This window comes from Prinia subflava, chromosome 20 (assembly GCF_021018805.1).
Source record: "Prinia subflava isolate CZ2003 ecotype Zambia chromosome 20, Cam_Psub_1.2, whole genome shotgun sequence".
In the NCBI taxonomy this organism is placed as follows: Eukaryota; Metazoa; Chordata; class Aves; order Passeriformes; family Cisticolidae; genus Prinia; species Prinia subflava.
This window is the reverse complement of record NC_086266.1, coordinates 2,722,318-2,745,342: the sequence shown is the minus strand read 5'-3', so window position 1 is coordinate 2,745,342 and position 23,025 is coordinate 2,722,318. Positions and strand designations below refer to the sequence as shown.

General features: G+C 40.8%; 1 protein-coding gene across 2 annotated transcripts in view; it reads left to right on the top strand.

Annotated features, from left to right (window-relative positions):
* Positions 1–23,025, top strand: part of AFF2 (ALF transcription elongation factor 2) — a 307,896-nt gene that overhangs the window by 168,939 nt on the left and 115,932 nt on the right. For both annotated transcript variants that reach the window (XM_063416555.1, XM_063416554.1), the window contains exons 4-7: positions 2,185–2,229; positions 17,118–17,204; positions 19,058–19,094; positions 19,361–19,412. In XM_063416555.1, the coding sequence (XP_063272625.1) occupies positions 2,185–2,229; positions 17,118–17,204; positions 19,058–19,094; positions 19,361–19,412 (221 nt within the window). The remainder of the gene's footprint in view (positions 1–2,184; positions 2,230–17,117; positions 17,205–19,057; positions 19,095–19,360; positions 19,413–23,025) is intronic.

The following is a 23,025-nucleotide window of genomic DNA, read 5'->3' as shown; positions in this document are numbered from 1 at the left end:
GGGGAAGGGTGTGAAATAAAGAGAGCTGCTGTGCCTCTGCTGCTCTCACTCTTCCTCACTCAGCTGGATTTTGGGCTGCTCCTGGTTCCGTGCTGAGAAATTTTGTGGTGGATGTATTCACTGGAGGACTGTTTGTTTTGTTTCCTCATATTCCACCGTATTAATTTTTCAATGAATTAAAAAATGAGGCGTGTATTAGAGACAAATGTTCTGTCCCACTGCACAGTGCAGTAACACTCCTGTAAATGAGCATTAAACCATATTCCTCACTGCATGGGGAGCTGGTGTGAGGAGTGGAAAACACAGATGAGCAAAGGACTTAAAAGTATTGAGAGAGAAAAAATTAATTTAAGTGAAAAGTAGGGATATGAAGAAGTCCCATCCAGCCCAATCCTGTGGTCTAAGGGTGGGCTGCATGCCTGTTGCAGTTCATGCTCACCTCCCACTGGCAGTTCTCAGCCAGCTTTGTTAGCTAATTTGAGCTGTACAGAAACTGGGGACAAAAGGTAAGGCTCTTTTTTTGGTTGGTTGACAGTTTTAAGGCAATATCGTGGAAAATTATAATCTATAATAGATAAAAATCACTAATACCCTTGTGGTGTAGTCATATTCACTTGGGTAATCCTCTTCCAAGATAGTGATGGACTGTTGGGAATTCAGAGAACAGTGATGAAATAAGCCAAAGGGGAGGAAAATCTTGTTTATGAGGAAAGAAGATAAAAGTTGAACATAGAGCATTTGAGAAAAGTGGAGGATATTTCTGCATGTCTGTGTATGGAGTAAATGGGAAGAGAAGTAATAAATTACTTCTAGTAGTGGGAAGAGCTCTACAAAAGAGCTGAGGTGACACTGAAAACAAGATTTTAACCATTCTAAAGTACCAAGTAGTTTACAACAGTCCATATTTGACTAAGGGAAGGAATGGGAAATCCATTTCCCTGCAGTTTTTGGGTCAGACTGGCCACAGCACTAAAGGACATGGGGGAAATTCACGTTAGCAGAGCATGAGCTTGGTGATCTAAGAGGTCTCTGTGGTCTTTGACTTGTGTAGCTGTGTGGATTTATTCCTGGAGCTTAGTGCTGGCTGAAATCAGGCACAAGGCCATGGTCAGTGCTTTTGGTCAAGCTCTGTAGCAGATTAGGATGACAGGGGTTAAGTTTAGTCATGACATTCTTTCACCAAACCAGCTACTAAGGGCAATAAGGTAGAAGAATCAGGCAAAAGAAAGTCCCACTGAATATTTATGGCAGAAAGGACTTACCTGTGCTTTGGTACCTTCCTGAATATTCTCTTCCTCTCCTGCTCTACCCCGTGGTGAGAGCCCACCTTAGCTATCTGCAAGTCCCCAGGGTGGCTGTGCATACAGGTCACATCTGCCTGCTGCTCCTGTGTTTTTTTCCCCAATATTTAAAGGCTTTGTGCTCTTTGGTATCCTCACCATGAGGGATTGTGGCAGATGCTGTAAGTATTAACAAGTATTTCCATTTGGAATACCTCAGCAGCATCACTCTGTGTGTCTCTGGGTGCAGAGTGGAGCCTTTCCTGGGGGAGCAGGAGCATTTCCCAGCCTCTGGAGGTGCATGCCTGTTCTCTGCAGGCTGCAGAGGACACTGAACCTGCAGCAGCCTGGAGTGAGGGACAACAAAATCAGCAGCCGCCCTTACAGCCCAACCAGTATTTTACTACAGTGTGTATTTAGGAGCTGTCTGGGCTGTTAGCCTATTAAGCTGTAGGATAAGATAGTTGCTGATAACAGCCTTCTCCTGTTATCACCTCTGTCCTTCTCTGCAGCGTGTGGCAAGTTAAACCCAACCTCGCCCTCTCTCTGAAGGCTGCCCATAGGAGTGACAGTGGGATCTTCTTCAATTACAGAAGTTTCAGGCAATTCCACTGCCAGTTCTCAGCTGTGAGGAAATCAGAGTGCTTTATTGCTTCAAAAGTGTTGTTAGTAACACAAAGAAAAGAAGAAGAAGAAAAAAAAAAAAACCAAACCAACTTTTGACAAAATGGGTCCTGCTGATGATTTATGTTGATCTGAACTGGAAAATTTGGTAGGCAGCGAGCATGGATACAGCAGTCTTCAAACAGAGGCAGTTGCTTGTTAGCTGTTCACCTGTGTGCTTGAACTTTGCATCCAGCACCTGACTAAACATTTCTTTTTTTTTTTTTTTCTTTAAACCTAGGTTGCCCTTCCCAATGACTCCAGCTGTGTGGAAGAAATACTGCGGGTAAGTAATACCCTTTGCTTTTTTATCTCCTGTATAATTGTAGTGCTGTTATTTTCATCTTCCAAGGAGAGGGGTTTTCTACAGCAGTCTTTAACACTGGAGTTAAATAATAACTTATCAGTAGGTCTGTATTAAGAGACACAGACAGGGGGTAGGCCCAGGGTGCTCCTTAGTGAGATCAGTTCACCTAATACTCTGCCTCTGCCAGCTTGTTTCAGTCAGGATTTATACAAGTTCCTGTTCTTTTCAAGCTCTCAGTCCCTGAGTTTATCCAGGACGCATTTCTCTCCTACCCTGAGGTGCAGTTGCCTTAATTCTTCTACTCACAAACTGACCTACACTCTTCCTCCCTCCTCTAGACTACAATTGCTCATCATTCATGGTTTTGTTAAAGACTTACAGACGTGGATTTTTCTGTGATCTCTGGTCAGTGGTTGAATACAGAAAATTGCCACTCCAAACTGAGAATGGCTTAATTGCAAGAAGATCATGTAATAAGAAGAAGGGAGTGTGCACAATTGTGTGCCTTACTCTAAGTGTAAGATGGGCTTTTCCCCAGCTTTGGGGTTCCCTGTTGGCAGGGAGATTTGCCTGGGGGCAGTTTTGCAACCCACCAGTCCCTCTCTCAGATTTAGGTTTCTGTCTTCATGGGTTGAGTTCCCCATCTGTCAGAGCCACCTCCCTGGGATTGCCAGGCTGGTTTTTGGTGTAGAAGGGATAAAATTTCAGTGGGAATTTGTGCCAGACATCTCCTTGTTACTAGGAGGGAGCGCTGCAGACTTACCCAGACCTGAAATCATGTGTAACAGTCACACCAGCCTGTTTGCAAAGACTGACTCTTGCTTATAAAATGAAGTACACTTCTCACTATTCATTGCAATTCAGAGTTAAATAGCTTGGAAAACTTGCTCCTGCTTTGTGTGCATTATCTTGGGCTGCTCTACATGTCCTGATGGGTTGGCAGTGTTGCTGCAGAAGTGGGGGCAGGCATGCTCATAAGAGAGGAGATCCTGCATGAGCACCCAGGAGCAATGAATGCAAGGAAATAAATAATTTAATAATATAATTCTAATTTTAATTAATCATATTTACTTTCAACCTTCAAAGTGAGCAGAGGTTTATTACCTATAGAACACTAAGGGAGCAAAAGCACAGGAAATGTTGAAAGGCTGAGTGAAATACTTGGTACATTTTAAATTCTTTCTTCCCTTCTTTATATGTTTCAATTAGGTTCATTACTAAATTTGGAATGAATGACTTGTTATGTGGGGAAAGCAAGTTGTTTTCAGTAAACAGCATCAAAAGAAAATGTGATGGGGTGAATTTCAGGGATCAGTCATCCAGGTGACACTGAAGTGATTTAATTCAGCTCCATCCCTCAGAGAGACACAGTCTCGAGGGTTTCTTTGCTAGACCTTACAAGGAAGAGGTACTTCTGCAAGGATGTGTGACCTCTGATTTTACACAGCTCTTTTTTCAAAGTGAACTTGATTAATGGTTTCTGTAATTGTAGAGGTTTGTAATTCCTAATCTGTCTTCTTTTTTTTTTTTTTTCATCTTGGAGAAAAAAAGGTTTAATTGAATTTATATTCTAAAATTTTCCACCGAGTGAGGGGAAAGGTCTTGACTCCATTCAGACCCCTGAGCCTTCAGAGACAAGATTTCACAGTCCTTTAGATTTCCTGAAACACTTAGCTACTTATGTCATCTTGTGTAAATGCTTGAAGGACTGCTCCCCATACTACAGCCAAAGGTTAATGGCAGACCAGTCTCCTGTTGATTTTACTTTTCTAACCAGAAGGGCTGAGAAGGTTGTGAAAAATAATAATAAATAATAGTAATAACAGTAATAATCATCATCATCTCTTAAACAACTAAGGCCAAATAGTAATGATAGTGCAGATTGCATTTTATACAGGTTTCTAATACCAAACTGAAAGATAAAGGTGAATACCTGGTGGTCTACACTTTTTTCTATTCCAAAATATGTTTGGGATTTTTTTTTCCAACCAATGCAATGGTTTTGGAAGTGTGGCTAATATGGAAGACAGACAATTAAAAGTATGTGCGTGTAATTCACATTTTATTAATATGATTTAAATTAAGTTGTCACTTGCCACGTGCATCCACTGAAAGATGGGTTGGACATAATCTGGCAGCAGTGAGGCTCTGGTGTGTGCACTGCAGCTTTCCTGGCTGGATTGTCACCACCTGGGCAGGCACTGCTGCCTGCAGATGCATCCCTGCCTGGAGGAACAAAAGAATTCTTGTGTGTGCATATTCACTGTAGGAAGGCATCAGGCAACTAAGTGGGCTGCTGGTGGTGTGTGGACAGCTGTGATACTAATTAGAAACTTTCTAGTCTGGGAGCAAAACAGATCTCAAGTATGGTTTGGATTGTAATAAGTGTAAAAAGTGGCTGGAGTTAAATGAGCAAAGTCTGTAATTTGTATGGTCACCTTCTGATGACTGGCTCCCGTTTAATGGCATGGGAGAATATGTAAATTGATCAGCAGGTGGAAATGGCCTTGACTCTGCAAATTATGTGTAGGATTGCCTTCCTCATGCCAATTGAAAGCACTAACAGATTTAATATGTCTCACCCACAGCTGAAGTGAGCTGCTCACATAGCAAAATTAGGCTGTAACAGATACAGCCCATTATTTGCCCCTCAGTAATTGTTTTCTCTTCTAAAATACAAACAGCATTGAAGAATGATGCTAAACCTAATTATAATAATTGTAATTTGAAAAATACAGGTAGGCTGTCCAGTGTGGTTACTAATGCACTTAGTAGCTGACGGGTAGTTTAAATATTTTCATGTGGAGTCTGGGGGCTTGCTGGGGAGGACATGATGTGAATTTAAAATGATTATCCAGACGTCATTGGACAAGTGAATAACGAGCTGACTGGCCTAGTAAATCATGTGAACCTGTCAAATGTGGGAACACGTTGGGGAGGAGATGATGTCAAGTAACAGTAACTTAGCAACCTGGCATTTAGCTGTCCAGAGAATGAGTAAGAGTAGCCACTTTTAAATAGCTGAGTAAATAAATGAATCCCTATACGTCTTAGGTGTGCTATAAAAATAGCCCAGCACCGTATGTTTTGTGTCAGGCTGCTTCTTTCTCCTGGATAAGGTGATTTATTATTTCTAGTGAAATGAAAAAATGGATTGAAAAGTTAACCCGCGTGTAAATGTGGATCTGTGGCCTTTGTCCCTGCTCTGGCGTGCAGCCTTTGAAAGCATGCAAGGAAAGGGTAATAGCCTGCTTTGAGAGATGGTTTTTTTCCTTCAGACTTTGCTTATGTACACAAAGATTTGGATGGATAAAAACAATTAATTTCTTAGCAATTTCTAAGCCATTGCATTTTCGAGCTTTTTATCAGCATTTTCTCAATGGAGGCAGAACCGGTTTCTGCTCTCACAGCCGTATAAATCAAGGGGTAATTCCACTGACCTCTGATCTCATTTGAGTTCATTGAATTCTTCTTCCTCCCACACTGGTATAAATTGGCAGCAGCTCCACTTATGTTACTGCTGCTGTTATAAAATGAAAAGGAGTTACTTCTGCATCACTTTAGGTATACAAAAAAGCAGAGACCTTTGCTCTGATGACTCTCAAGATGTCGCATTTCTCACTCCAGAAAATGGAAATGCTGAATATTTCCTTGAGAGCAGCTCCTTCCTGGTTTGGTAGGTGATCAGCTCAATTCTGGTCTCAGCATCACCACAAACTTGATCACCACAAGCATTCAGCAACAATTGCAGGAAGGTTGAAGGAAGCCTTTTCTCAGCATTTTGTGCACTGTCCAGTCTGCACACAGGAGGGGTGAGATCAACAGCTGGAGTCATTTGAGGACAGCCTGGTGTGAGCTTGGAGTGCAAAAGGCTCTTTGGGAGCTGGAAAAGGCAGTTTTAGGTCTTCCCAGCCTAGAGCACACCCTGCAAGCTCTTGGATCTCTAATTTTGGTGCGTTTTGGTGAAAAAAGGCATGACTCGGTTTTGCTTGTTCAAAAATGTTTGAAACAACTATTGTTAGTTTATCTGCTCTTGCATTTCCTTCTGCCAAAAATCCTGGAGGCAAGGAACGAGCCCTAAAGTGAGAGACAAAGTATGGGTTAGTCCTGTATTCCAAAATTGCATAAAGACATGAAAGCTGGGTCTTCCCAGCCTGGAGCACACCCTTGGCCCCCGTGTGCTGCACCTGACCATGGCAGAACAGGATCGTCCAAATTTTTGGCCATTCACCCTTGCAGTGACCACATTATGGTGGCACCCATGAGAAAAGCACCTCGGGAGCACCGAGGATTAACTGGAGGGTGCATCAAGTCTAAAACCCAGAGTTATGTTCAGGCTGGCAGGGCGGGAAGCGGGCGAGACGACGCCGAGCGTTCTGCGCATCCCCACAGCACGGGCTGCATGTGAGGGGAGGGATGCACTCGTGGTGCAGGTCTGTGGTATAAATCTGCTTTTTGCTGGCAGCTGCAGGCAGGGCAGGCTGTGTGTGCTGCTGGGGAGGTGACGGGGAGGAGAGGTTGTCTGTCTGAGCTGACAAATGCGCGTGGGCGCGCCGAGTTCCCCGCGTTCCGGGGCTGGTGTTCCGCACCTGCCTGTTGCAGGGATAAATGCCTCTTCAAGATGTAATGCAGCAAAAGATTAGACCTTTGTCAGGACAGACAAGCGAGGTCTGATTCCAGCTTGCAGGCACATTTATCAAATAAAGGCTTTATTTTCATAGCGGTATTAAATAAATTATTTAGCGGCGAACTTTGAAATGTAAAATCTGATCGTTAGGTGGGTCTATTGCAGCCTGTCTACACTGTAACAATAAAAAAGATTACAAAAGGTATTCAGGAAAAGAGAGAGAGATTGCTGTGCACCTATTTCAAACTCACTATTCAATACTGTTTTCTTATCTCCTTTACCATAATATTTTAACACACACTTTTGTACTGCCAAATTGAAATATTGCTGATTTCAGTAGTATTGCATAATTCTGCCAGCATTGCCAGATTTACCATTGCTACTAAAACTACTGTAAAGTGAGCTGACATCACAAGAGTTTGGGCATGTATTGCTGCTCCTGAAGAGAAACAAAACACTCCCATGGTAAATGATAAGTGAGTGACTGCCAGTGAAGGAATAAAGTTTGTTTTCCAAGCTCTTCAGCACCTCTTTTGCACCAAAACAACCATTTTTAGTTTTTCTCCCTCATTGAAAGTAAGCTCAGAAACAATCCACTATGTATTGCAATGTTACATGCTCAGCATCCTCACTCTGATTAAGTACTCTGTTATAAAAATAATTACTTTTTATGGGACTATACGAAGTAATTGTTTGAAAGCCAGTTCAAACAAGATTGTAATTGAAGCAAAGTTATTCTCTTAGAGGAAAAGATAGTAGGTTTTGCAACTCTTGTGGAAGATCAGATATACTCTCTACAGAACTTAAAAACATTGGTTATTTTATATACTGCTTTTTTAAATACCACTAAGTTTTGCAGTGCCAGAAATAAGTGAAAGAGACAAAAAAAATGTGGGAAAACAATTTAGTGGAGTCTTGTAGCTGAGTGGAGCATGTCATGAAACTAAGATTCCTGCTCCTGATTTGGAGACCCATGGGACCTGAATTCCCATCCTTTTTCATCCTTCTATATAAAGAGTAACTCCCTTATCTTGGAGTGAAAGTGTGAAAGAAAACAGACCCAAGGAATCTGGCATGTCAGATCAACTCTGACCTTTTGTGTGCTCCCATGAACAGAAAAAGGCCCCGAGTGCTGAACTGGATGGAAAATTTTAAACATGACTGTAGAGTTACAGTGTTTGTCTCCAGCTGTACCAGGTATCCTGTCCTAAGGACCTTGTGGGCTTGCATGAGTTTATGTTGTATAAAAATGTGATTAAGAACTCCAGAGCCTGTTGAGTGTCTATCCTGGAATGCTGCTGCTGATTCCAAAATGCCAGTCTGCAGTGTGGCCAAGCAGAAAAGCCATCTGAATTTCCCATACTCCCCTTACACAGTTTACTGACAGAGCATTAAGCAAAAAAACAATCTAGTCCCACTCTGAGATGCAGGTATTAGAATATTCCTCTGGTCTCAGATTAATCATTTTTGTTATTTCATCTCGTCCCGTCAAAGTGCAACATGGAAAATTTGGGCACTGAGTGTTTAAACTGCTGGCAATGTTACCTTTCATTTAAATAGATTAATAATGTGTACTCTGCATAACAAATTGCTTTCGGCACAGAACGAAGACATGGAAAACATATTAAAATTGTGTTAGGCTCTCTGAAATGAATGCATGCCTTAGAAACAATTCTGGTTTGAAACGTCTGTGACATCTTCTGTGGCTCTTTCTCTCACAAAATGGGAAGAGCTCCGTTTTTGCAGCCCTGAGGGCAAAAGTTGCATGGTTTAAATCCTGGTAGAAAGCTTCCCCATAACTCAGCACTTCTGAGGAGGCTCATGGGGTCTGTGAAGGTAACTCAGCCTAATCACAATTAGTCAAGAGAAGCAGACTGGGAAAAGGCTGGGACACTTGCAGTGTCCAAGGGGAGATAAAACTAAACAAACCTTCAGTTTCAAGAGTTTACATTTTTGAAACTTTCCTCTGAAGTTTCTGGCTATGAGCATCAGGAAATGGTTGATGGTTAAAAGGAATATATGTAAGGGAAGCACTAGAGAAATTAAAGTGATGGATTAAAAAGATGCCAGGTACTTGAGGCATGCTCAGTTTCCCCCTTGATGCTTTATCTGAATGTTGCAACTTTTGATGCTTTACTGCTTTGAGCTCCTTGAAGAAAAGGAAAGGGGACAGGAAGAAGTTGACACCTGGAGCAAAACTGAAGTTTCAGCCTTGAATCTCATGGCTGGGCTGGGAGGAGATGGGTGGAAACGTTCTGTTCCAGCAGACCCCAGGAATGCTTGTTGCCATTTTCACAATGCACTGCGGGCTGGGTTTAACTGAAGCCACTCCTGATTTCCTCTTAAGGCAAAAATACAGACACAAACTGGTGTACGGATCAAAGCTTATTTTATTTTCTCCTGAGAGACCCCTTGGACAAGCAAGTGGAGTTTTCCTGGGGAGGAGTCATGTGGTGGCACATAAAACATCCCACCTTTAATCTTCCTGAATAACCTTGAGATGCCCCTTTGCTCTGTGAAATGGTGAAACAGAACCTCACCCACACTGCCATTGTTAAAGTTAAATTAGTTAGCAAAATGCACTGATGTCCTCAGCTGGAATTATTGGTGTGATAATTGGGCAAAAGCAAGGCTGTATCAGATATTTAAAATTATGCTACATATTGTGGCTTATCTCAATTTCTAACATTTCTTTAAGGAAAGTGTGTCATTGAATTTAATGTTCTGAGAAACCTTATGAACTTCCAATCTATTTTAGCTGTACATTTCAAATTATGCTTATAATTGTGTTTTTATTGAATGTGTAAGTTCCTTTCAATTTCTTATTACACTACATGGGTTTTAATGTACATTTGAGAAGAATGCACACTGTGGATAGGTGACACTTTCGAGTGTTTTCAAATTATCACAGTAAAATTGTCACATTTCTTTAATTAGCCAGTAGATCCTGCTACATTGATTTGTCAGTGGTGTAACAATTTTTTTTTGGGTAGCTTGAAAATCTGGCCTGAGTGGGGTTTTTTTCCTTTTTTTTTTCCCAAGGATTTTTTTTTTATTTATTTAAAAGAAGTCATACAGGCATCCAGCCTTGCAGAAGTCAGCTGAAGAAAATGTCAGGTTCTAAGCATTAGAATGAAGATGATTTTATTACTTCAAGGCCTTGAGGTGTTTGTTGACCATTGTTCAGAGGCAGGAGAGAAAAGCTCTCTCCAAACAAAGATCTGAAGGCCTGACCCAAGTGCCCAGATTTATTTTTCCAATGTTCTGCATACCCTGTGTATTCCACCTGCTGCAAGTGTTGCTCCATGACCTTCCAGAGCTCCTGGGGCCAGGGCTGTGGTGTGGCTGTCATTAGAAACCTGTTATTAACACTTTTCAGCCCCTGTTTAAATGTTTTCTCTATTCCAAAATTTCTGTCCAATGTGAAAGCAAATATTTTTGGGGGAGGTGGAAATACCTACTTAAATACCTACTCATATTTTAGGAGCAGCATGAACCTGCAAGGGCACAGGAGACTGGCATGGGTGGTTAAGAGGAAAGGAAAATGGGCAGAGTTGTATTCCTGTGTTTGCTGTGGGTTGATTGAGGGATTTAAATCGTGGTCCAAATTTCACCTCTGGAGCCAAGCTGGAAAATGGCAGGTGCTGCTCTTTTGTGAGGAATGCTTTGAGATCTTCTGATGGCATTTATTGCACAAGCACTGAGTGTTAAAAGCCCCTTTGGGCTTTGTAGTCCATTAATTTCTTTGCCATGAGTGTATCCCACTAAAGAAAATGTTGTGTACACCAAGGTACAGTAACCTTTAAAAATACTCTTCTGAGCCTTAGGATAAAAACACATCATCTTTGGTTTGTGGGCACATTCCCAGTAGTGATTTTTTTTTTTTATTTAAATCAAGCCAATTAATCCCTTCGCACTTCTTCCAGTATTTTATCATTTCTAAATTCTTGAGTCCCTAATCTTTTCAACAAGAGGTCTGAACTGCCAGTTTATCTGAAAAAGTAATGTTCTACCAATCAAAAGAAAACTGGCGCTCAGAATTTTTCTGAAGAGCAGCCCCTTGTCATTCCTGAGTTCAGACAAAAACAAAGAACAGTGAGGCGTTCACTGGAGGCTTCTTTCCATGAAAATAGTTATCACTCCTTTTTTTCCTTTGCAATTGAGTCATTGTTTCTTTTAAAAGAGGTTGTCATGATCTCCTCATTACCATTTTTCTTAATATGATAAGTGTATACTACAAGAAAGCGCTCATGTTTGAAAGGATACAGGAACCCCAAGGAACATTGCACTAACTGCTTGTGTTCTTTGAAAAGAAGAGGGAATTTGACTAAATGTATCATTCTGCCTGCTTTGTCATTTTCTAGCATCTTGCACTTACAAGTCACCCTTCAAAAAGAACGCCGTGTTATTGCATCCAGCCTTCACACGTCTCCAGCAAACTGAGATCAACATCTCCTTTTGGTAGTTGCTGGAACATAACAATACACTGCACTTTGTACTTCAAAAACAAAGCAAAACATCCTTTGTCATGTTTATTCCAGTCCATCTTTGCTTGGTAGCTGGCAGTTGTCAGTGTTGGACACCAGCTGGAGCTGGAGCTGAGCGGGCAGCCACAGCTCTGCTGGGTGGTCTCTTCTTGGGCTTGCTCCAGGTTTGTTCCAAGCTGCTCATACCATCCCTGATAAACTCTTATTAATGAACAGTTTTTGCCATTCCTTTTGGGCCATCTAGAAGCAGAAAGGACAGCACATGTCATCGTCTGGCAATGCTGTTTAAATGCCGGATTTACAGCATCTCCGTGGCTTTTGTGTCCTGTTCATTGATTTTCCTGTGGGAAAAGAGGCAGAGTAGTGCTTTGAGACAGGAGGGTTACGGACTTTGCCCTTTTCCAGCCCTGTTTTTAGGAGTGAGTTTGTTTCAATGTCAGAAGTTTTTTAAAAATGCAGGCACAGGAGGCTCTGGTGCTCAGTCAGAAAATCCTGATTTCAGACCCTGGGACCACTCTGTGTGGGACCAGGCATCCTCAGCTGCCCTCAGTGACAGCCACGAGTGTTCCAGCCTCCAGCTAGCTTGGTCAGAAAGAACATGCTGGGAAATGAGGAATCAAATGTATGCAACAGTGGGAATCTGTCTACCAGAAACGCTCTGAACCCTCCATACCTTCAAGGAGATCAAAAAAGACCTCAGCATGTTTTGGCTTCGGTTTTCTTTACTCTTTTAAGCTGGCTTATTTGGATAAGGCTGACATGCCAAAAAAAGTATATGTTGTATCAAAACATCTTCTAGAACATGCTGGATTTTTTCTACACCTGTTGGCTTAGCAGGAGTGGATCAAAGGGAGGTGCTGGCGTGATTTACAGGACACACAGATGCAGGAACAGACCTGCTCCAAGGCACAAGCGAGGAGAAGGAAATTCAGGCTGAAATGTTTGTTCTTTCCTAAAGGCTAAAATTACTGTAATAAATGCCAGGTTGCACGAGAGGGTTTCAGGTGGCTGGTGAGGTCTTTCTGTAAGAGAATAAAGGGTTGAGCATGAGAGGCAGCAAGGACTCTCCCTGTGTGTTACAGATGAGGACCCACAGTGCATTTTGTAGCAAACATGCTAAGCTTTTTAACTTCACAAAAAAACCCAAAATGACAAAATTAGAGGAACCAATGATCAGGCTTAAGTTTGGAGTTTCTTTGTACGTCCAGGGCTTGCTGAGCACTGATCAAGCTGTGCCTGTGTTATCCATATATACATATTTTGGACACATCCATTGGATTTTTCAGCCCTTAACCTCTGTTCCAAATTTCCAGCCAATATTCAGAAGTTTCACCACTGCCCTAGGCACTGCATAAGACAAAAAATGAGGCAGTTTGTGCCATGCAGAGCATTCATAGTCCCTGAAGCAGGCACTGGGAAGATAACCCTGCTTCACAGGGGAAAGTGAATTCCTCACGCATGAAGGGAGAAGCAAGTTCTCAACTGAGACACACGGCAGGGAGAGCATCACACAGATAAGGGAAAGGAATGGTGAAAAAAGCCAGCTTTGTGAGGGTAGATTTCAGCTTTTCTTGGTGTTCACTGTGTCTTTGCTTCAGCCTCAGACTGCTGGTTTAAGGGCAGTACAGTGGAGGTGATGAGACTGTGTGAGAACAACATTAAAAACAAATGCTGGCCTGGCACACCCACGCAGGAAAACCCTGCTGCAATGCTGCTTGTGTGGTAAGAGAATAGGAGATCTGGCAGAGTCTTGGCTTGGAAGGCAAAGAAACAGCTTTTGTAAAGGATTTCATTGTGTATTCTACAGCAGCCTGTGGTAGCTTCATTTCTTTGTATTTGATCAGGAACAACGCAGAGTCCAATTTTAATGAAAGCAAATCATGGCTTAAACAAAAGAATTGGGCTTTAAATTCAAATAAGTTGCCTAACCTGGTTTCTTAATGTCCCTATATGCAATTTCAGGTAATTAATGCTCCTGTTTTAAGACCAAAGCTGGTGTTTTCTGGCACAAGTTAATGCTTTCAAATTCCTGATGATTTTTGGACTCAGTTTCATCATATTGTCAGGATGTAAGTTATAAGCTGGTTACATGGGTCTAAAAATTATTGCACAATATAAAACTCACCCAGTTTCTGTGCTAAGCTTACAGAACAAGAGGTTTTGCAGTTTAGCAATCTAATTTTGCCTGATATTGAATTTGGAGATTTTATTTTTTCACTCTGCTGCCGTAAGTTGCTTCAGAAATTTAATGCGTTTTATAATAAATTCCATTGATAAGGTCTTGTCCTGTGACTGTCTAACTCCCTGTTGTATAAAAAACCATGAATTGATGACATCTGGCAACGTAAAGGAGATGATGTAATGTATTGTATAAATGCACACAGTGGAGTGCCTCGGGGTAGGAGTAGTCTTATTTTGTAAGTAAATTACAGCTCTGCTCTCCTCTTGGTGTGAACCCTAAGTTTCAGAGAAGAAAAGAGGCGATTCAAGACATGCTTTCTTGCTTGTGAAGCTGAGGATGGATGGAACAAATTACCAGATTCCCTTAAACAAGTGCCAGCAGTGAACAGTTTCAAAACACAGTTGCTTATTTGCTTGGAGAATGAGGGGGTTTTTGCCAATGTTTTTTAAATTGCAGAGATGAAATTATATGTTGGTATTAGTAACTTTCAAAAGAATTAGCTTTTTATGACTTATTGTGCCTTTGTTTATACCATACTGTGGCGTTGCCAGGAATTTATGTTGTATTTAATAGTTCAATGCATACTTCCTACCTCGTGGGGCCCTTGTGACAAAAAGATGTGCCCATCCCTGGGGATGGTTACCAACAAGTATTATTTTGAATAAATAAAATCCAGTATTATTTTGAATAAATAAAATCCAGTGTGGCTGCCCCTCATGCATTACTGGCTTCCTAGCAGAGAGAGCTTGATCAGGTTTGCATAAATGCAGAATACAGAAAGATGCTGTGAAACAAGACAGGCTTTTTACTAAGGTTGCCCTGATAAATAGTTAATAAAACATTAATAAATCATTAATAGAGTCTTTAATAAATGGTAAATCACTTGGCCGTCTTTATTCCTATCTTTATTTCATCAAGGCAGGAGGTTGCTTAGCACCAGCTGGAGCACCAAGTTTGTAATAACCTTAGAACATCTATTCTTCACATATTAATTTTTTCTGAATGCAACTTTAACACGCTGTGTCTCCAAAAATTGGAGGGAGTTTAAAGCAACAGATTTAGCTAAGATTTAAAAGTTCTGAGAGGACCATGTGACAGAGAGAATATTACAGATAAGGCAGCCTCAGACTGAATTTATTGCTAGTGGTGTCTGTGGGGCTGGTCCTCCTCCTGCTCCACTGGCTGCCCTCCAATGATGTGGCAAATTGTCATTCCTGAGACTGCCTTTGTGGCCACAGAAGGAAAAAAAAATGGGATTATGGCTTTCTTTTTCTGCCTTTTTGTGGAGGTATCCACAAGAGAACAGTAAGGGTAGGGATTGGCCAAACCAGTTGTGATCTATCAAAACTGCAGAACAAGAAAAAGGGCTGGGAAGGCTCTTAGAAATCTCATCCCTGTCCCAGTGTAGGAATCAATTCTGCCTGACTGATTTGTGCTTATCTGTTCTTAGGCATGTTCCTCCTCAGATGGAGCCCATGGAGCCCTCTGAGCAATCTGTTTCAGTGCTGCAGGATCCTCTCCATTAAAGAGCTTTTCCTTACGTCTGACTGGAATTTTTCTGGCTGCAGTTGAAGTTCATATCCTCCATAAAACTGGAGGACAGATTATTCTCTCCTGTAGGAGCAGCTCTTTCTGTAATTAAAGGCTGTTCTCCTGTCTCCCCTCAGTCCTCCCAAGGGAAGTAGCATGAGCCCTGTGTCTTGGGAAATTTCAAATTAGATCAGGAAAAGCAGTTCAGAGCACACTAGGAAGGGAAACTGCCTCAGTAGGAACGCAGAGTACACAATCCTGCTTCTTTTTTTTTCCATAATGACCTCTTAGAGCCTGGCTCAGTGCTTTTATCTCTACTTAAAAACACGGCACTTTCTTTTGAACAAGAAGGAAATGATGGAAAAATGCAATACAGAGGCAGGAAATAAATCTTGAAGGTGGCTATTAATTTTAGGGACTGGTTTTGTAAAGTTATTTACCATCTGCCCCATATCCCCTGTACTCAGTTCTCTCTCTCTCTGACCTCTTCCTTAGAAACCTGCAAGTTTAAATCCTTCCCCAGTCTTCTCCTTCCATTTAAATCATTATTTGGCCTTGTACCTCTGCACCCCTTAGAAGGTTTGCTTGGGGTATTTGTGTTTTGGGTGATTCATTAGATCGTGTCTGCATGTGTCCTTCTTAGTTACTTACCTGAGGGCTTTTATAGTCAAAAAAACCCCAGACTTAGCTGAAGAGACAAGCATGTCTAGCTCCAATAAATAAAACACATGGAGTCAATTAAAACAATGTTTAAATAATTTTCAGAAAGGAGGATGCTTGATGTTACTACATCAGAAGACCACAGTGACTTTTAAGCCAAGAAACAGTGCAGGTTTACTTTTGCATTTAATCTCCAGGTCTGTAAAAAAAAAAAAAAGCATGCTTCTATAGCAGTCATCTACCCACTCCAGCAGTTAACATGATTTTGGAATTATTTTAAGTCCAAACCACGTGAAAATAAATCCTAACTCAATTTTGTGGGATTACTTTGTTTCCATTAAATTCCTCTTTAAAGTGTTTCATATGCTCGCTTTTATTATTTTTACTTCCAGGAATTTCTAAATACTTCCAAATTTGGATTGATTAAAGTGTTTTAACTTTTCCTGGAAAAAAAAAAACGACGAATTTAATTCCCTGTCTATTTTCCCAGGTGTTTACAAACTCAGGTGGTTATAGACACATCTTAATGGATTCACACACAACACACACAGTCTGTGTAGCTCTTTATATTCTTAACATATTAGAAGGTGGATATATCAGATTTCACAAGCTAAAATAGAGCTCAGCAAGTACCTAAAGATGAGGGACCTCCAGAAGGAATTGAGGCACAAGAAAGAGTGGTGAAGTCATGTGAATTATTAAAGAAATAACATCTTTTCTTCTGATGCTCCAGAGTTACCTATCTGTGCCTAAGGAATGGAGCAGAGCAGCCACATCCCTGCAGGGTGTAGGGTGGGATTTTGGGGATTTTGGCCCTTCACTGCCATTTCTGAGTGATTTACTTCTGTGGCTCAGCTCTGTGGGGCTGGAACATGCAGCTGTGTGGTGACCTAGACATTTTGAAGTGGCATTTTTCAGATGAATAAACTCAAAAGTGTCTCTACCACCATTCAAGGCTCTTTGGTCGACAGTGCTCTGGCACCTTTCTGTAGGGAGATATAGATGTTTCTGTAGGGAGATGTAGATGTTTCTGTAGGGAGATATAGATATGTTTCTTCAGCTAACTACATAATTTCTCACTCCCTAGTGCTCCCCTCCTGCCTGGGCTCCGCAGGTAAAACCCTGCCCTGTTCAGCTTGGCAGGAGGTGGAGCCCTCTGATGAAGAGATGGATGGTCCCAATTTTCAAGAGTAAAACCTGTCCTCACTCTCATTCTGAGGAAGTTTTGCCTGTGGATTTGTCAAGGTGTTCATCTGAAATTAAAGGGTGTGAGGGGGTCGATTCCTTGAGCATCCTCAGTGGAGCAGATGTGACCATTTTCAGCTCTCTTTCTCCTTTATGCACGTGAATTTGTCTCCTAAACCTTTTCTCTCTTCCCTAGGAGATGACCCATTCCTGGCCTCCTCCTCTTACTGCTATTCACACTCCTGGCAAGGCTGAGCAGACCAAGTTTTCTATCCCAAGCAAGGTACAAGTGGGCTGTTTCCAGTGACCTCATTAGCGTTCTGTTCTGTTGAGTGCTCTTTGCTGGAGAGTTGATTTTTGTAATTGGTCCCACTTAAAAAATATTCTGATACTATTTTTAGTTGGAAATTCCCAATCAGACTGTTGCTACTAGTAGAGCTGCTTATTTAAAGCTGCAGAAGACCCAGTGGAAGCAAAGTGAGCTTTTTATCTCTGTTGTTATGGGAGTCTTTCTATATCAAGTAAAATATATTTTGTTTGGTTTTCTTGCATTATTATTTATGCAATGAAAAGTTTCAAAATGGACATTTTTTTCCCACTTACTGATTGATTGCATGGTGAGGTTTTGAAATGAAATGAAATTAACAGTATCTGTGTCTTCTTAAACAAAACCAAAGCCAGAATTCCTGTTTTAATGGAATGTGATTGTTACTGCCCTTGCAGTGCCACTGTCACTGCAGTTTCCTGCTGTAGTGTGAAGCATCAGAAGTCATTGAATCAGATTTTCTGTTTTTATCAAATGGGCTATGAACTTTTAAGATCCACATCAAAGTTAATTTCTGGGCACGTTAAATGTTGATCCTAAAATTCTTGACCATATCACTTCAACACCAAACATAAATTAGATTTTTTTTTCTTTTTTTGAGCTAGCATTGCAGGAAATAGGCAAGCACATAAATGTTTCCATGTTTGCCAGTCTTTAAAAAATACAACAGAAGTGTCTCTTCAGAGCATCACTTTAAATCAATTATGGCTGGGCAAATTACACATCTAGGCCATAATATGGTTATAGGTTGTACAGCCATATAAAGCAGAGAGGGGCACTGTTAGAAGTTTTCAGTTTAGCTATTAAAATAAAGGTATTCTCAGGAGAAACATACATTTTAAAAGTGTGATAAAAGAGGTGGAACTTATCAAAACAATTTATCCCTTTGACATTCAAATTTAAAGTGCCATGTTAACTCTTAGGGCATTATTTACTTCACAAGGGACTGACTGACAGCACAATATAATGTTAGGAACTAATAATGCCCTAAGAGGAAGTGCAGTGAGGGCTTTAATGACTTTAACATCCTACAGAACTAACACTTCCAGCAAAGTAGTGCCTGGCTGGAGGATGAGGTTGTAAATAACACCTTAATTTCAACTGATCAGGCTCGGCTTGGAAGGAAAGCTGGTGACAATCACTGTGGACTGCAGAGCCTGGAGGAAAACTAAGCCAGAAAACACTGTGACATTAGGGGAACAGCTTAGTTATTGTGAGCCAACAGCAGTCCTGGTGTTAGCACACCCAGTGTTGCAAGCCACATTCTTTGCTGGTTTTAAGCTGTTGCATTTCCATTGGTTTCATTGGGTTTGGACCAGTTTCCATCAGGTGAAGATCTCCTTCCCACGTCCTTATCAAATCTTGTGTGACACAGTCCAAATGAAAGCAGTGACCACCAAGAACAGATTACTGCATTTCCAGGCAGTGAGATCAACCAAAAAGACAGGCAGTGGCTCTGAATTTAATGCACAACTGAATTCATGCAGTGTTCTAAGCTGCAGGTCCATGGCCAAGCCTGGGGCAGGTTAAATCTGTGTCTGCACAAAGAGGGGATGGAGATTTACAGGAACTGAGGACACACTCCTGCCTGAGCTCTGGAGGGCCCCTCAGTGGGGCTCTGTCTCCAATTTTAACACTTTTTAAAGTTAATGTCACTGGTGCTGCCTTAACAATGCCATGATCCCTTCCCCTGTGCCATCTCCTTCCCTGTTTGTGTAACGCCAGTGCCCTTAATCCAGCAAGCCAAGATAGATCTTACCTTCTTCATCTCATTTAACTAATGCTGACATTTCGTGTGTTCTTCTTTGTAGGACTCCCAACATCTGACCTCAGGATACAATGTACAAAGTAGGTCTTTATCATCCCAGCCCTAACAGTCAGGGCTGGGTATTTTTTGTATTTATTTATTTTTTTTGGTCTGCTTAATGTCATTAAAACAAAGGCTAAAAATTAATTTCTGTGGTGCTAAAGCAGATCAGTTCCATTTTTATTACATGTTATGCATTGTGGCATGTTGTGAAACCAAGTATAATTAGATGGGCTGACAGCTTTGGGTGCATTTTAATTCTACAGTAATCTTTTGACATTTGAAAATGTGTTTCCTTTGTTTGCAGAGTGGAGTGATCCAGCAGGGAAAGTTGCAACTAAGTCAGTGCCACAAAAGTCGTAAGTATTATTATTTCCAGCTTTAAATCTCATTTTAAATTTATCATAAAGAATGAGCTTATTTCTCCAAATAAGCTCTGCTCATAATCTTGCCCTGGTGTTCAGGTGTTCTCTCTAGTCCTTAAAAATTAGCCATAAACCAGTTTTATGTTTCCAGTGCTTATTACTGTTTCTTCTTTTTAAGCATTAGCTTACAGAGGTATGTGTGAAAGATGAGTTTATTAAGCAGAAATAATGCTGATTTTAGTTCTACAGCTTGCCAAAATTAAATCAATTTTATGCTTCTCTCATCAGATACTAAGCCTCTTACAATAGAAAATGCAACCCAGTGAAGAGATGATGCAGGAATTTTTACGTTCATGCAGTGAGGGAAAGTAAAACACATCCTACAGAATGATTCTGCTAGCTGGTGTTGAAAAGCTGGTCTTGAGTTTCCTACACTTTGAAGCAGCTGAAAATCACAGATGAGACATAAATATGACAGTTTAAAATAGTGAAAGAGCTAATTCTCCATTGTGTTAAACCATTTTTCTTTGGTGCTTCCCTGGTGTAAGGCTGCAGTAGTGTAGCAGTGAGTGGAGACTGAATTGTCTTTTACTTTTATCCCAGGTTCTCTAATTTGCAGACTGGAGATAAATAGCAACTTTGAACAGTAGGCTATTGTTTAATACTTATGAAGATGTATGGCTCTGATTTCAGTTCAGAGCTGCTGGGTTTTTTAGTGTTAAATGTTCTAAAGTACTGAATGCAGAACTGCACTAGCTTAACTGACAGTTGTGTAAATACAATATGTTCCTTTAAAATTACTTCGAAATTTTTCTAGTGCTTGCCCTTAAACTACCAAAGACACAATTTTAAAAATCCCTGTAGGGGAAGAAAAACAGAGATCAAAAATAGAGATACCTACACAAGTTTTAAGAATGAATTTCCACATACTGATTCTTAGTGCAAGTTTGTGCACACTCAAGTGTTTGTTGGAGTTCAGGGATGTGTCTGTGACTGTGAGAGATGCAGGACTGGAGCAGATGTGGGGCTGAATCTGTTGATGTCACTCAGCAGGCTCTGAAGGTTCTTTACTCATAAACTCAAGTCATGGAAGGGCTCACTCAAAGACGGTTGAGTAAACCTTTACGAAATTGTGGCTAAGCGAATAATCAAATTTTTAAATTAAATAGGTTTTTTTCAGATTAAATAAGAATTGGATAGGTGTGCTAAGGGTATTTAGACTCATTTGCAGGAATAGCATTTATGTATTAATCTTAGTAACAAATTAATTTTTGCCCTTTGCTGTTTGGTTTTCAGTAATAACTTGGTTTTTTTTTTGAAGACTCTAGCCAACTGTACCCACAGTTCTTGGTAACACAATGGGTGCATTCATGTTTCAGAACATCAAAGTGATCCAAATCTAACCTCAAGCCTGTTCCACAATAAAAAAAAAAGGAAAAAATATTATTGCCTCTTAAAATTATTTTTCTCAAAAGCAAATGTCTTTAGATTTCACTGTGAAAAATATTTTAGTGAGTGCACCATAAAAGACAATATTTCAATAGTTTGTAACCAACAGTAATAGACTTGTCAATCATGGTTTATAGTTATAAGCTGAATTTCAAAAGAACAGTGCTTCAGAGCTCAGTGGTATATAGTGCATTTAATGGTAGCAAAGCTCTCTATAGGAAGCCTGATATAAAACCCGAAGACACTGAGTACATTTTATGAACCAGTTGTTCTCTGTTCTGCTGCTTGATCTAAAGTTCCAGTACTATCAATCAGATTTCTGCTGCAATGAACTGCCTTCTTACGGTGGGTGATAGATTTTACACATGAGAGATCAGAGCTGCAATAAAGCTACTTTTTATTTTTAGCTTCCAAATGAAGATCAGCTAACCCATTACTATCACTTTTTCACTTTTACTGCAGAAAAATTGTTAAGGCAGCTTCTAAGCATTTCCACAGGGCTTTGGGAGGTTAGAAGGCAGTCCACTGTGAGGCTTGGTGTGATGAGGCCAATGAGGTTTTTTAGATCTGTGTGTGCAGTTAGCACCACCCTCACGGGGAATTGCAGTGCTTGAGCACATAATGAAATTAAAGCAGGAGTGGGACAGAAAGACGTAATTCTGTCAAGCAGAGCTGGGTAGTGCAGTCCAAACAAACCCTGATAGGGACAGAGCTCCTGCAGCCTTTGTGTGTTTTAATGATAGGGTGTTTATCAGATTGCAGATGTGTAAAGGAGGATTTAGTCTTTCTAACATTGGTTGTGTTGGGGGATATTGGAGTGTACGAGTAAAGTGACAGTCCAGCTTATCCCCAGTGACATCTGTTGCTGTGCTCTCAGCACACAGTCTGCTCTTACTGACTTCACAACTCCAGCCCCCACCAGTTACAGATTTTGTTAGTAGGATTTGCCATCCATATTTCAGTTTGATCTGAAATATCAATGATCAATATCAATATCAAATGATTTTTCAAGTCTGGCTGAATGTGACTCTGTTCATCTGTATGCATTGTTAGAGTCCTTTATCCTGGATATGTTTCTAGCTGTTACCCAACTTTTTTAAGTTCATGTGCAATTTAAGTGAAACTTAAATGATCTTTGCCATTTACCTTGGTTCTCTTGACAATCCTGTAGATTCCAGTGGCTCTGTTAGAGCTGCAGAGGTAATAATGAGCTTGCATTCACCAGATTGCTGAGTTACACCATGGCTGGTGGAGGGGTGAATGCAGAACAGACACTTTTACCTTCATGATGCTGCTTGGCTGCATGAGCCAAGCTGTCTGGATGTCATTGCAGATTCCAGGTGTAGGGACATTGGTGTCATAGATCAGACCAAAGGAATATATGATTTTTGCAAGATAACCTTTCAGGTTATCTCGGGGAGAAATAAGAACCACATACTGCGAGGTGGATTAATTTACCAATGTGCTGCTGTTGTAGGGGGATGCAAGATGCGTGGCTTCTTGTCCAGCTAAAGCTTTCTGAAATACGAAATTCATCCTTTTTATGATGTGTCAGTATGCTTTGTTACATCCACATGCTGAATAAACCCAATCCCCAGTGCAGAGGGTAGAATGGAAGATGGAATAGTTGGAATTGTGTCTAAATTCTGCACCTATGCTGTACATGAGAACATGTAGTTAGTTATAAGTAACTAACCTCAGGTCCTAAGTTACACTCAAAAACCCTGAAAATGAAATTTTGATGTGCGTGCATGTGTACCGTGGTGAATTTTTCCAGCTGAAATCAGGCTATGTAAAACTGCAGCAGTTGTTTTCCCTTTTTGTAATTTCAAATTCCCCGTGAATCTCCGCTGGGCATTGTGCGGTCAGTTCTCAGCCAGTCTGCTCTGATTAGTTTATTTTGAAGCACAGTAAGCAGGAACAGATAAGGTGCAACCAATTGCACTGCAAAGGATTTTCTGTCAGCTTCCATGAATTTGAGGGGACGGGCTCAGCTCACGACTTGGGTTTCTGTTATATAATTGCCACTGCAAGTATGTCATCCTCAAACATGCAGTCCTTTTGTTCTGTTTTGGTTGTTAGCATTTGGCCTTTGTCCAGTTGGAAACTACCCAGAACCCTTTTAATCAAGCACATCCTGTGTTTCGAAATCATGCTG